At 36.4% G+C, this 15,476-nt stretch overlaps 1 protein-coding gene across 14 annotated transcripts in view; it reads left to right on the forward strand.

Moving 5' to 3' along the window:
- LOC105684990 (Down syndrome cell adhesion molecule-like protein Dscam2) overlaps window positions 1-15,476 on the forward strand; it is a 92,556-nt gene that overhangs the window by 67,154 nt on the left and 9,926 nt on the right. For 10 of the 14 annotated variants that reach the window (XR_007279893.1, XR_007279894.1, XR_007279895.1 and 7 more), the window contains exons 9-18: window positions 886-1,037; window positions 1,552-1,824; window positions 4,431-4,730; window positions 9,665-9,784; window positions 10,382-10,555; window positions 11,372-11,522; window positions 12,235-12,383; window positions 12,879-13,010; window positions 14,186-14,486; window positions 14,959-15,137. Coding sequence is in view for 10 of the 14 variants with exons in the window: in XM_048659723.1 (XP_048515680.1) it covers window positions 886-1,037; window positions 1,552-1,824; window positions 4,431-4,730; window positions 9,665-9,784; window positions 10,382-10,555; window positions 11,372-11,522; window positions 12,235-12,383; window positions 12,879-13,010; window positions 14,186-14,486; window positions 14,959-15,137 (1,931 nt within the window). In the remaining 4 variants the exon portion in view is untranslated. Of the gene's footprint in view, window positions 1-885; window positions 1,038-1,551; window positions 1,825-2,563; window positions 2,849-4,430; window positions 4,731-9,664; window positions 9,785-10,381; window positions 10,556-11,371; window positions 11,523-12,234; window positions 12,384-12,878; window positions 13,011-14,185; window positions 14,487-14,958; window positions 15,138-15,476 lie in introns of all 14 variants that reach the window. The other 4 variants (XM_048659730.1, XM_048659722.1, XM_048659728.1 and 1 more) reach the window with 2 other exon arrangements.

The following is a 15,476-nucleotide window of genomic DNA, read 5'->3' on the forward strand; positions in this document are numbered from 1 at the left end:
TAAAGTATTTTTCGACGAGTGCATCCGCGGATGACCCCGTATACCTGTATACACGTTATACATATGTACAAAAAACTACTATGTAGCACAAACCCCATTTCTCTTTCTCCGACTACTACTATCGCGTACGTAACATGCATACACATTGAAATTCGAGTAAAACAGACAAAGAGAATACTCGATTATACATGTACACTACTATATTTCTACTATATCTCGTAGAAAAACTACCCGCCGTAACTGACAATCAGCGTTATTCTATGTACGTACCTATATACCCATACATTAATCCATACAAGCTATGTATTTTGTACGTACGTACGTATAATATATTTTCTTTAAAATGAATTTCAATCCGTATACCTATATAATACCAACTGTGCCGTTTTTAATTCTATTTTTCTCCCCTTTCGTTTTCTTTTTTTTTTGTTTTTTATCGTTCTATTTTCTTTTTTCTCTAATTTTTCATTCCTCATTCTTCCGTACCTCCGCTCTTCTCTCGATCGCGCTGTAGGGTCGGGGTCATGTGTCACGTTGAGATCGTGACAGCCGCACGCCATTTTTATTTTACTATTATAAGAGAAATGATATGTACATACACGTATTTCTATCAGGGACCTCGCAAATTGCATTAGCATAGTCACGCTGCCACTCTAACTTGGAAAAAAATTCCTCGATTAAAAATATTCCTTGAATTTACATTATTATTAAAACATATTTTAACTATTATGAAATTTTTTTTTTTTTTTTCACAACTCCGTACACCGCCAGTTTGACATAATTGTTTTTCTGTTCTTCGTCTTCTTTCATTTTTTTACTTTTTCTTTCAATAACGATTTCGCTCGATTAATTGCTTCGCTGATTATTCATCTTGTCTGTTTTCAGAACGGTTATCGGTCAGTACGTGACCGTACACGGGGATGTTATTTCTCACGTGAATATCAGTAACGTGATGGTCGAAGACGGGGGTGAATATTCTTGCACGGCCGAAAACAGGGCTGGTAAAACTACCCACGCAGCTCGTTTGAACGTTTACGGTACGTGGTGAATGGAAATTTCGTTTCAAGCGAAACCCGAAATCAAAAAAAAAATCGTATTCCCCAAAATAGTGAAAGAGAATTTCGAAATTAAGAAAAGAAAGATTGAATGAAAACGAGTAACGGAACTCATCAAATTTATTTTAACCTTAACGATGGTTGGAAAATTTTTGGAACAATTTTTCTTTCAGACATGAATTATCCGGTTACTCTTATTTTCTCTTTTTTTTTTCGCTCTCTTTCATCCCTCTTATCTCGACGTAGAAGTTTATGCATATGTGATTCGCGTGATACAGATGCGCATGTGAATAATTACGACTCAACTTTTTACAATATTTTGTAACATAAGATAAAAAAAAGAATAATGTAAAGCGGACTCCCAGTCATCTTCGTTTCTGAAGTCTGCAGCGGGTGAAGTTGTTTCTCTTCATCAGTTTTTTTATCCTTCTCGTGTGATTTCTGTTTCTCTTTTTCCAAGTGAAGCGAAAGATGGGTATTTTTTATCTCCTCGCAGGTCTTCCCTACATTCGATTGATACCGAAAGTAACGGCTGTGGCTGGCGAAAGTTTTCGATTGAAATGTCCGGTCGCCGGATATCCCATTGAGAAAATAAAATGGGAAAGGGGAGGTCAAGAACTTCCGAATGACATGAGACAGAAGGTGCTTGCCGACGGTACTCTCATCGTTTCTACCGTGCAAAAACAGGGCGATTCTGGAGTCTACACTTGCTGGGCTACCAACAAACAAGGGCACAGCGCGAGAAGATCGGGCGATGTCGCTGTTATCGGTAAGGCGTCGATGTTATATGACATGAAAATTTAGAATTAAGGACCTTCAAGTACAGATTCACGGTTCCCACATCCCTTGAATTTTTTGTTTGTCGTTGACCAATTATTCCCGGATTTCGTACGGGTCGTAATATTATTCGATCATCGGAGAAACTTGTCGTGTTTGCCTGGAAAATTTTTTGGTAATTCGGAGGCACATTCAAAAATTCTAACCCTGAAACGAGGAATCAAATTTATCAAGTTTCGATCAAATTTGATCACGTGAGTCGCGAAACGTTGCGACACCTAATGATGTGACTTGTCATCGAAGTTATCCACCAATTTTATCGATCGTTAATCAAAAAAAAACAAGTCTGTCGACTCGATCAAATTCAGCTAGAAAGCGTATTTGTAAAAATAAATTGACGATCATTTTACTCTCGTAGAATTTAGTTTTTCGAGATTTTTCTACACCGCACATACCGACGGTTACCAAGATTTGAACTTTGTCGCGATAGGGAACCGTGAAGTAGGTTTCAGAAATGAGCGGCACCCGATCTTTGTCATCGGGAGGGAAAACTCTAAGTGAAAACCGATGGAGATGCGGCGACGGCGATTCCAAGGCAGACGAAGAGACGCTGGAGATAAAGACGGAGAAAATATTCCAGGCTCACCGGGGGTTTCTTGACCGAAGGGAACCTACGGGCGAGGAGAAAAAAAAAAAAAGAAAAAAAAACACGTATTTTGTTGTAATTCCAGTTCCCCCAAAAATTAGCCCATTCGACGCAGATCGTGACCTTCATCTTGGCGAGAGGAAAACATTGACTTGTTCGGTAACGAAAGGTGATCTGCCGCTGTCAATATCGTGGCTAAAAGATGGCAGGTCTATGGGACCATCGGAAAGAGTGACGATCACCAATGTGAACCAGTTCAGTAGCATACTGATGATTGAAAGTTTATCTCCAGATCATAATGGCAACTACTCATGTGTCGCGAGGAATTTGGCTGCCGAAGTTTCGCAGACTCAGCGTCTTGTGGTTCATGGTAATCACTTAATTGGCCTCATTTAAGCCCGACGCCCTGCCCGCCCAGTGTGAATGCCTTGTAAATAAGTCTATATATATTATTACTATCATTAGGTACTCATCCTTCTTTTTCATTTATATATATATATATATATATTGATTAGTTTTTTTTCTTTTAACCGTCGACGTGCTCCGGGGAATCGCGTGAAAAACCATATACCGTATCGGCTTTGAATAAATCCAGAGATAAAAGCGTCCAGAATATTCTCCGTTACGAGAATATATAATTATGTATATGTAATTTTCTACGCTACCAATAATTCTTTGACTCGTCTGTTCTTTCTTTCTGCATGCCAACTTCTTTCGTACGTATTAATTTGATTTAATTTTGGTTTTCTAATTATTTTTCTTGTTTTTTTTTTTTTTTTATTCTATTCTACATATGAGATGATATTTCTCGTTAAATCATGCTTGCCAAAATATCCCTTTACTATATAATGCGTATATTACGAGAAAGGAAATTAGAAGAAAATCGAATTGACGAAATTTTCTTGAGACATGTTTGGTAATATGTACGATACAGTTATACCTGTAGATATGTTCGAATTGGACGCTTTTCCTCTGGAATTAAATTCCAAATTTTAACAAATTTTTTTTTTTCTCTCTTTTCGAATCAAGTTATACCACACAATATATGCGTACATACATTTAAAGTTGTCGACGTGGCGATGCGATCCACTTTAGTCACTATAATGTGCCTTGAAGAGGAGAATAAATCCGATCGAAACGTGAGCTGCCTTTTTTAAGAATCGATATAGTTGCCGAAATTTGAATATAGTCGTTGAAAATTTTCGAGTCCTCCTCAATTACAATCGTATCGAGAATGCGTATATCGTTTTTTCACGCGAACTTTATTTACTAGCACAAACCTAACGTGAAAAAGAAAAGGAAAGAAAATAAATCAAATTTTCACCAAATTTTTTTCCATTTAATTTCGATTCACTTCTCTCCCCCGAGCAACGCGGTTAACGATATGAACTAATTATGGGTCTTGCTGATTTATGCGCGAGTGTGTGCCTGCAAATAATAATGAGAGAAAGAAATTACGTTCAACGTAACGAATGAATGACGATTTGTGGACGGAGGAAGTGCAATTACCTTGATATTTATTACGGGGGGGCAGGGGGGCAGGGGCCACCCCTCTCTTGTATATCCACTATAACTACGTTACTATATTACATATCATGCTACGTACTACCTATATACTGTATATACTATATATATATACCATCAACTATATACATACTATTATCGTTACTATTTATACGCATTTTAATTAGACTTTTTTCTTCTTTTCTATTTTCTTTCATCCACGAAATGCTGTAGTGATTCGAATTGAAATTTTTCGTCAATGAGTCAAAAAGTGGGAGTGAAAAAACAAATTAATCGGAGCGTTACGTGGCTACGAGAGAAAGAAAGGAAAGGAAAAAAATCTAAGACGAAAAAAAAAGGAGGAAAAAACCAAAAAGTTTTTTTCGTTTTCATACCATCTTTTTCTCGCTCTGACGTATGGTTCTCTGCTCTTTCTTGACCTTTTCCAGTACCCCCTATAATTGAGCCATTTACCTTCCAAGAGGGACTCTCCGAGGGGATGCGAACGCGGACGGTGTGCGGGGTCGCGGCGGGAGATCCTCCCCTGACTATATCCTGGCTCAAAGATGGCCAAAATCCATTCCAATTGCCGCCTAAGCTAGCTTCCGCTGCCAATGTATCACAACTCGATCCTTACTCCAGTCTCCTAAGTATTTCAAGTCTTTCCGCCGAACATTCTGGCGACTATACTTGCGTCGCCGCGAACCCCGCCGCCGAGGTCAGGTACACGGCCAAGCTACAGGTAAAAGGTAACTAATCACCAGCACCACCACTATCACCACCACCACCGGTTAGGTCACGAGAAAGAAAAAAATACACACACTCACGTCACACGAGGATTATTTTTCGTCCTGGTTAACGAGCAAACGAATTTTTCGCAAAGTTGATAAACCTCGAGGAAAAATTTACTCGGATTTTGGTTTTATGACTGTGAAATTCTACGTAGTTTCGTTTGTAATTTTTTAATGCCGAATTTCTGGCTAACTATCGAACTCGATTCTTCTGAAAGTATTATTATTCGAGATAATCTTAACGAAGATCGTGATAATATCAATGATAGTAATAGTTTTGGAGAACAGCCAGTTTTATGGATAAAATACGTTTGCTCATATATTTACACGCTGCGTTTATCTGTAATCAAAATTCAGTACGATTAATATCGTTTAAAAAATAAAGATAATCAAAATTGAGACAAAAAAAAAAAAAAAACTGATCGTCAAATTCTTAAACTAATTCAGGCGAATACGTATAAAATCTTCTGTAATTACAGAATTCGAAAGTGTCGTGCGAGATTATTTTTTTATGTTCAATCAATCTTCGAAACGTAAAGAATCCGAATGAAAAAATTAGAATCTTCAATATACTTGTACAGAGGTTTGTACAATTTTGATCTTCATTCGCCTCGAGTTGTAATTTAATTACCGTACACTTTGCGATATACATATGTATCATACCTGCTGTACATCGTAAAATTATTTTCGTTTCTACAAATGGATATGATGGAAAAAGGAATAGAAAGAAAAGCGTCTGAACCAGGACGAAAAAGTATAATACATTTCCACTAAATAACGAACGAGTTTTTAGCAAAAATTTTCTCTGCCTCAACTTTCCCATTTTAATATCATACCCATAATACATCATGGGATTATAAATTCACTTATAATTATTTCATGAAAAATTTCATTCTCGCGTACAACGTTATTAATCTGATATGCATCAGAATCATTATAAAGAAGAAAGAGGAAAAATAGATGTAATAAAAACTCGTTCCTAATCGCTACTGGCGCTTAAAAAACTGCAGGGAGTTTTACGAATAAAATCACATTGTTTCAACGTAAAAATCTATTTCGATATGCCGTACGAATTTACTTCTTGTTTGGTACACTGGTATAAAAAAGGTAGAAATCAAGTTGAAGTTTGTGAGAAAAAAATAAAAAAAATAAAAACTCCCGAGTTTCGTCAGTAGGGAACAGAATTTGTCCCGTTCCCCTTTCGACACACCTTCAAAATTTTAGAGACGAGAAAATTAAAATTAAAGAAAAGAAGAGAAAAAAATTAGAGATAAAGATAAAGAGAGAAAAAATTTTCACGTTCATCAACATACATCATTAGTACGCTTTCGGTTTTAATCCTTCGCCTTCATCCGCCATCACCAAATATTCCCGCTAGGAATTTAGCTCACCCATATAATTACATTATGCTCCGCCCGTAATTATTTAATCACGATTATAATCATAAATATATTATTACGTAATGTGTACTAACATTAGGTGTAACGATAGCAGTAATTGAGCGAAAAGGAACAAGAATCCCTGCACCGTATTTATAGTAAAACTGAATACTGATTAAATAATTTGTGGGAAAGGCTTGTGGGGGAAAGAAAAAAAATGTTAGAAATTAATTTTCGAGTGATGCGAAAAATGAATTCAGTATTTTATTAATTTTAGATTTTTGCCCGAGCACTGCAGCTTATAATTAGTTTACATCCCCTGTATTACACACGACACCGTATAAGAACGTATAACATTAGATTTCACACGTATAAATTCGATCGAGCTTTTAGTAAAACAAAAAAAAAAAAAAAAGGAAAAAATCACCCATAGATTTTCCATAGAGTATGAATTTGAGGAGAAAAATAATAATCGCATTTAGCAACTGTTCGATATTTCAAAATTTCGTAAAGAGTTTTTTTTTTTTTTTTTTCTTTTTTCTTTCGTTTTATTAGACAATTTATTTTCACTTAATTAACTCGTTAATGAGTTTCTGTATCGCGGGGTAAAAGAAGCTTCTCGTAGTCGCTCCGGTATAATAATATCCGAAATATAAGGTCTGCCCGTCAGCTCTCTGCAGGCAAGAATTTCATTATTATCTCGATTAATTTTGATCTTCGGAAGATCTACGGCCCGTTCTCTTATAAAGTTACTGTAACGTAAGCTAACGATGAATTATATTATCCTTCGTTCGTTTTTATTCATCTCGAAACCGTTGAAAAAAAAAATTGTTAAATTAATTCGAACATATTTCACATAATTATCTTACGATCGCGAACAGGATCGCTCGAAAGGAGAAAAGAAAAAAAAAGCAGCGATCCAGGTACACGATAGGGTTTAAAAGAAGGATCGGAATAGAGAGTTGGAGGATAAGGAAAAAATAGAATAATGGAAATAAAAAATATAAAATTAGACGAAATAAATGAACGAAAGATTTCGTTGCAAAAGGGTGGGTCGATAAAATTCCTAGCGCGGACGCGGTTCGATCCCCAGTAACCTAGATAATCCCTGGACACAGTGTGCGTGTATTCAGTTTACGTTGCTTTGGCTCTCTGGGAATGCGTCGGTATCTCGTGGACCCCTCTGAGGTTTGTTTGACTTGACAGAATCATATAAAGGTAACAGTTGCACCTCCCTTATTTACCGTTATTTATGATTATGATTATGATTATCGTTATTTTCAATTATTATCATCATTATTAACTCGTGCACGATTGTAAGTATGATATTATACGTCGTACGTATACAGTAGATACGATTATTAGCGCATGTTTTCTCACTCGCTTTCACTTTTTCAACTATAATATATATATATATATGTTTATTAAGATAACAGAAAGTAAAACAACAATTACTATCACGTAGTGAAGATGGGTGTGCGCGTGAATGTGTGGGTGTATGCTGTATATAAAAAAATTAACTTTTTTAAAACTTTTTCTCTTTATTAAAATATCAATCACATTATCTTCGCATGCATAGTTTATCTGCTTCTATCCATACATATATATACATATCTCTGATATTATTATTATTATATTATTATTAACCCCATTCATTACCCCATCACCACCCGGTAATATATATAGAACGTATAGGCCAGGCATCAAAGGTGTTGTGTTTTATCCATTGAATTTGCAAAGCAAAAATCACGAACAGGATCAACAGAAAAAATTAAACGATTGATTGATATCCGTGTACAGGTGTATACATATTTTTTTATGTCGAGTTCAACCTTTTTAATCATTTTTTCCATCGTAATTATACAGTCGATTCATATCTATGTGTATTCGAATAGGTTTTAAATAAAAAAGCACACCACCTCCCAAATGCCTCGTCTACACTCAGCTGTCATGGTAGTATAGTACGTACGTTATATAAATATTATAAATATATATATATAGTTTATTGTCTTTAGTATATGCCTAAAAAAAGGAAAAAAAAAAAAAATTCAAAGAGCAAAAAAAAACTCGGAGATAAAAAATGAAATAAAATAAAGAAAATTTAATTCAACTTTCATTTTTCAATATACTCGTGTGTAAAGTTGTGGATGATATATGAATATTGCGAGAGTATATTATATATACATATGAGAAAGTTATATATTATTTATTGCTTTGATTTATTATTATCATTATTATTATTATTATTGACGAGTAAAATATTGTTGCGATTATATTTTTTATCGTTGCCGTTGTAAAAGATTGAATTTGCCCCCACAGTATGATTACCTTATTATATATATATACACAGTATCTCGCTTATGCAGCGTTATTTCTCACCACAGTAACGTAGATAATCCCGGACCTATTCATCATTATTCGATGTACAGGGTGTTCTTGAAATGACTTTTATTTTATTCTTTGTTAAAACTTTACAACAGCGATTCAAAAAACGATCGCGATAAAAATTCAAATTTCATACACGTATTTACCGTACGGGTATAGGGCATCGAGATTTCTACAACAGGTATAACTCAATCAGGTGTATAACTAAGGGTAGTGAATTTTTTTCGATTCGCCAATTGTAAAATTCTATGAAATTCTGTATAAAAAAAAAAAAAACGGTTCAATTACACTTCTCGCACCTTGATTATAATTAACGAAAGAATTTTATAGATCATTTGTTCGTTGAAACAGTTGATTTGACGAATGACAGTGAAAAAAATGTATATAATTTTCTCGTCGACTAATAAGATATCATTCGATGCAGAGAATTGAGAAAAAAAGATTCAGTACGTTGACTACGATGAATCGCTTATTATCGATCATTCGATTTTATTTAATCATCATATCGCAAAAAATAAAGAGTAAAGTAAAAGTTGGTTGAAGCCGCCCCGTATGTCATCACATCTTTTTCGATATATTATATACATGTATATTAAAAAAATAATATATAATATTCATATGTTATATATTTATTGTAAAGTATCGATTTTATTTATTCTCGATCATACGAATTATTAATATTAATAATAAAGCGATGTTGTATAGTTATCACAGAATATAGTTGAGACACACACGCTTTTTGAATATAATCTTATTAGGATGATGATTATTTTTAATTATTAATTATCATTTTTATAATTATCATTCTTACTAAAACTGCACCCGCGTCCGAACGAATATTCAATTTTTCCAATATATTTAAATATACGGGCGTGATTTTCCATCGTCCTCCTGAGTTTTTACACGCGCGCCAGAAAGGAAAAGAAAAATGAAACATTAAAAACGAAAACGAAACGAAAAAAAATCTTTCGTATATATTATACGTTATATGTATACGTACATATGAACACATGATGTACATGTGTATATGTACGTGCATATGTTTTATTGAGTAAGTCCAGAAAAAAAAAAAAATTAGGATTTTCAAGCACATTGTATTTTATTAATTCAAGCATGTCTGATTTTTAGTTCCACCGCGATGGATCGTCGAACCATCGGATGTCAGCGTTGAGAGAAACAAACACGTTGCTCTTCATTGTCAAGCTCAAGGCGTCCCGACGCCCACCATTGTATGGAAAAAAGCGACCGGTTAGTTGAAATATGGAAAATTTTTCACCTCGCCAAGTTAAATTGCAAAAGCCCGATCTTATGGCTGAAAAAAAATATATATGTAATCCTTTTATCAAAAAAGAGAAACTGAAAGAAAAAAAAAACCGTTCGAGATCAAACGGAAACGATCTCGTTAAATTTTTCGTTCTTCGTTCGCCGTTAATCTCGTCGTATACGTATAGCCGTCGTCGTAAGATTGCAATCTTCCCTCAGAAATTAAAAGAAATAGAAAAAAAAGGAAGTATAAATTAAAGCGTTTATTTCGGAACGAGAGAAGGTCTCGCGACGGAAGGAAAATAGAAAAAAAGTCCTTTCGTTTTATCGTAAACTCATTAAATGGTGACGACGTCCGTCAGGTTTTTCTCTTGAATCAAATAAAAAGAGAATCTAGTTTTCGATTCAGAGTTTTGTAAAGATGTTCGAGATGAAACGAGATGATATCGCTTAAAGATTGTGATTTTTGAGAAACTCGTAATGCTATTTATTAAAATTATTAACTTGCAAATAATTTACATGTCAATAATTTTTTTTTTTTTCATTTTCTTCTGTCTGCACCTCACCGTTTCCCCGCATCAGGAAGTAAATCCGGAGAATACGAAGAGTTGAGAGAACGAATGTACACGAAAATTTTAACCAATGGTACTTTATTTCTGCAACACGTTAAGGAGGACCGCGAGGGTTTTTACCTTTGTCAAGCTAGCAATGGAATTGGTACTGGAATCGGAAAGGTTGTACAACTGAAGGTCAACTGTGAGTATATTTGTCTCATTGAAATTTTACTCAATGTGCGAAAAATATGTCTACAATCTAAACTACCTACTCTCGAAATTTACTCATTCTTCGTTTTTTTTTCGCAAATTATAAAAAGAAATATTCGTCCTTTTTTTGTTCGGAATAAACTGCAGCAGGAAAATTTCGCGTACCCATTCCGCGTATATATTTTACTGGTCCTCGAGATGTTCAGTTTTCTAATTAGTTCGGAAGAGTTAATTACTTCCGAAAGACAATTAAAAACGATATACCTACTCGCGTTAGTGCCGGTCCAGTTTGTCCCACGGGATGTCCAGTCTACCGTTAATTTGATTCTTTTTTTTTTTCTTCATTCGAAAAAGAAGTTACATTATATCGTTGTTTGTATTCGTTTTCATGAAATCTCTGATATTGAAAAATCTGCAAGGCGAACCATCGTCCGCAAAATAATCCTTCCGAACGACGCAGGAATGGCGATTATAACATTTTACGGAGCTATAAAAACGCAATTGGAATTCAGAACACGATACTAGAACCTTCTCTAAAATCGAAGTCACGTTCCGAAGGTGTCGCGGTTAATCGTGAACTTAATTAAAATGTAAACGTGATATCTTAATCACCTGACAATTAATTCTCAAGAATGCACAGATCTTGTTACCAGTTTTTCGCGAAACCGACTCCCACCCCGCGATAATTTATTTTTTTCTTTTTTTCTTTTTTTGGTAAATGTTTCTTTTTAGTCGAACAAAAACGTAGTTGAAAAGAAAGAAAAAATTGACGTGATGAGATTTTAATTAATTATCATATTTCCAACAGCTTCGCCATATTTCGCCGCCCCTTCCAGACTCGTTACTATAAAAAAAGGAGACACGGCTACGTTACACTGCGAAGTACACGGAGACAAACCGGTGACGGTAACGTGGTTGAAGGGTGGAAAAGTCGAGTTGAATCCATCGACGAATTATCGGTGAGAATCGTAACGAAATGTTCGTGAAAATTGAAGCCCAACTTTTTTCATTCTCTTCCAATTTCAACCCGTTCTTTTTCTCCTCCTTTTCATTCACCTGAATTGAAACGATATACGTACGTACGTACTTATATATATATTTTACTACGCGGTATAAAACACTTATATGTACAGTCTTAATGGTCTTAATTTGAACGGTCGTTTTACAAGGGCCCAGGTGCAACCGACTTTAACTTTTCATGCGATACGTTATGTACAGGTATAGCATATATACACTATATAAGTATACAGCATATATGCGTTATATTCGTATTTACGTCACGTATACCAATTCTCGTAAGGGACTACGACGTTTTTTCTTGCCAATTAAATTTAAGGGGGCGTTCTCTGGAATAAAGTAAGTTAATTCACGTACCCTCGCACTGCTTGGGAATTATACACGCTTACTTTAGCCAGTTTCTTTTCTTCAAATTGTGCACATACGTGTATACTTTGAGTGCGAGTAATAATTTCGACGCGCACATGTTTTACGAATCACAAGAACGAGGCGCGATATAATTACTTTTATAAAGATCTACTCAGGTACTTACCCATCACATACTGACATACGACGAAATTAGCCCCGTCTAATATCATTCTTTTTGTCTCTTTTTTTTTTTTTTGCTTCCTCAATTTATTTATTCATCTAATTATCTTTCGAATTTTGAAAAAGCGTCACTGTAAAGCAAGAGGTTACCCCCGACGGGGTCGTAGCTCAACTCCAAATCGCATCCGCGGAGGCATCGGACAGTGGCGCATATTTTTGTCTGGCCAGCAATCTTTACGGTCAAGATCAACAGCTGGTCCAGCTGGTCATTCAAGGTCAGTGATTCATTACATCTATCATTTTTTTATTTATGTTTTCTTCCTATCTTTGTTTTTATTTTTTTGTCTATCACAATCAGATGTGTGATTGATAATGAAATATTTGATTGATCGTCGGCCATTAGGAGAAGAGGGTGCAGCAACAAACGAAAATTTTTATTGCACGAAGGACTCTGCAAAAATATCCTGTACCCGTTGGGCAGGCTGAAACTGACGTTCAATTAATCAACCGCGAGATTTAATCGTGAAGTATAATTAATTACGCAACCTTGTTTGACCCGTTTTTTACTTTTTATATTTTCTTTCACCTCTATCAACGATATCAAAATACCGTTGACCACCACCCCGTGCGGATTCAAGTAACAAACAAAAAACGATAGGATAAAAAGCAATATTAATCGGTTGACTAAAATTCGAGGGGAGGAAAGGGGAATTTAATTAGTAGAAGGACGAACGTTCGCTGTTTAATATCACCTATGATTCATTTTACAGAACCACCTCAACCACCGAATAATTTAGAGACTGCTATGGTAGCCAGCAGAAGTATCAACGTAAAATGGCAACACAAAGCACAAGATACGGGGGAAGTTACGAAATACATCTTACAATTTAAAGAAGGAGAAGGTAAGTCGATCGTTTGTGTGTATTGTACTCCTCATTTTTAAATTTTAACGACCACATTCGGTACGGTTATAAAAGTCGAAAGATGAAAAATCCGAATTTTCTCTCGTTATATCGTTTAAGATTAGCCGGTAGATTTTTATTGGTATTCTTTCCTTTTTCACACACTCTTGAATAATAATGTGAGAAATATGTATATCTCGGATGAGATTCTACGGTACTCGAGCAACAGCCTTGAAGCCAACTTGGGGCGATGTGGAAACAAACTTTGCTTTGAACTTCACCATCGGAAACGCCGTACACAGTCCCTCTTTACGCGGTTTTCTTTATGAAGTTGTTATTAAATTTTGCATGAATTCATTCAAGGAAGGCTCAAAGAAAGGTGCCTCGACGAACACCTGTCTCGAGCCCCATATACATTGCGGAGTAAAATTTTTATCTTGTTTTCTTTTTTTTCTTTCGGATGTTGCGGAAGAATGAAAAATTGATTTTCCATTCCCCGTTACCCTTTCATTGTCTATGGACCGTGGATTTCGAACCGATCCATGTACAGCGGAGGTTTAAATTCTGTAGGAACATCGATGACCCAAATTCTCTGTAACACACCGAAGCGGGAAAATGCATTTACATATCTAGTGTGCCTAGGTAATGTTTTCCATATCCTCGGGATGTGCACCAGAATCCAGAATCGATTAAAAATTGTATTACTATACGACCGCGTTACGTGTGCGTGTATCACGGATAAGAGAAAATTACCCACGCGCACCGCGGATTATTGTAACGATAAACTTTCATGGAACCTAATTGCTCGCTCCGAAAATCTTTTCAAAACTTTCACGCGAACACACACTCCCCTATTTTCTCCCCGAACGTGAAAAACTTTAAAAAATATTATCTAGAGTGTATGAAAAATTTGGATCGGCAAGATTTACGGGGGCTGCAGTGAGTAAAACGTGTATTAATCGTTTGGGTGCAACACGTTCATTAATCTTTCACCTTATGCAACGTAGATCGAATATAATATCCGATCGAGCGAAACAGTTTATAATCGATGAAGCTATCTTACGAGAAAAAAAAATTGCCTCTTTTCCAGTAATATATTTTGAGTCAACGTTTCAATGCAAATTTTGTCAGTAATTTAAACTGACGATCTTTTTTTCTTTCTTTTCTTTGTCAAGGGGGAATATGGCAGCAACAAGAACTGACCGGATCTCCATTACCCTACGCGGCACTTATCGACGACCTAAAACCAGCTACTCGATATTATATTCGTGTGGTAGCCGAGGGACCAGCTGGAAGATCGGCGCCTTCTTCGGATCTCGTTGTGAGAACGGAACCGCAGAGACCGGCTGGACCGCCGATAAATTTGAATGCGCAGTCGGTTTCCGCCACCGAAATTCTCGTCACCTGGAGTCCGCCGATTCCGGAACTCAGACACGGAGATATTCAGAGCTTCAACATAGGCTACAGGGAAACCAGGTGACGGAAATATATATATATATTTATTTTTTTTTTCAATAAATTTCTAAACTTCTTTCCAACTTATAATAAAAGTTCCCGGTGATCGTTAGGGTTGTATTCCCAAGAGCGATATAGCTTCTCTGCATTCGCTCGAAACCCTTGAACGAGTTACGGGGACCCATCGGTTTAATCCAAACTGTTCTATGAAATCTGATTTATTGGGGGTAGATTCAGGGCAGACAGACGACGGACGATCTAACTCACCCAACAAACGACCGTCTGTATGATTCACATTAGAACCGGCGAAAAAATCGGGCTGGTATATTATACTCGTCAACAAGTAAGTTTCTCCATGCAGCTCGTCCGCAATTTCCTTGACAGAGATTAATTCGACGTATTTGATCACCGGGAGCGAGTAGCGTCTGGGATGATTCGTTGTTCGGTTTATTTGATTTCTTTATTCTCGCACATCGTCCTTGAAAATCGATAGCTCTGGAAATCCGACGTACAATTTCACGCCCGTTTCCGGCGACGGCGAGGAAGGTGGTGGCGAACTTCATCTGACGGGATTGAGAGCGTATACGCAATACACCGTGGTGGCTCAAGCCGTGAATCAAGTGGGTACCGGACCTCTGTCAGAGCCTCGTACAACGCAGACGTTCGAAGACGGTGAGTTTTAAATATTTATCCGAACCGCTCATTAGCGGAGGAAGTAGAGACAAGTTTCTTTTCATTAATGTAATTTCGGGCGGGTGGTTTTTCGGCTGAAATGTCACCGCGTACAATTAGATCTAATGACGTACTCCTCCTTCAATTTCTTCCTCCGAAGAAGGGGGAGAGGCCCTCTCGTCAAAAGGACCTTTCAGCTCTACGAAGCGTGCTTTACCATGCTCACCGACCGAGTACTTTGTACGAAATTTTCGGGACCGCCCGGAATCTAGCCATTCAGTAAAATGTCCTTTGAATGGTTGAGCACCGGAACCGGAAACAGTTTACCGAGCTCACGTC

The sequence above is a fragment of the Athalia rosae genome, chromosome 8, assembly GCF_917208135.1.
Source record: "Athalia rosae chromosome 8, iyAthRosa1.1, whole genome shotgun sequence".
In the NCBI taxonomy this organism is placed as follows: Eukaryota; Metazoa; Arthropoda; class Insecta; order Hymenoptera; family Athaliidae; genus Athalia; species Athalia rosae.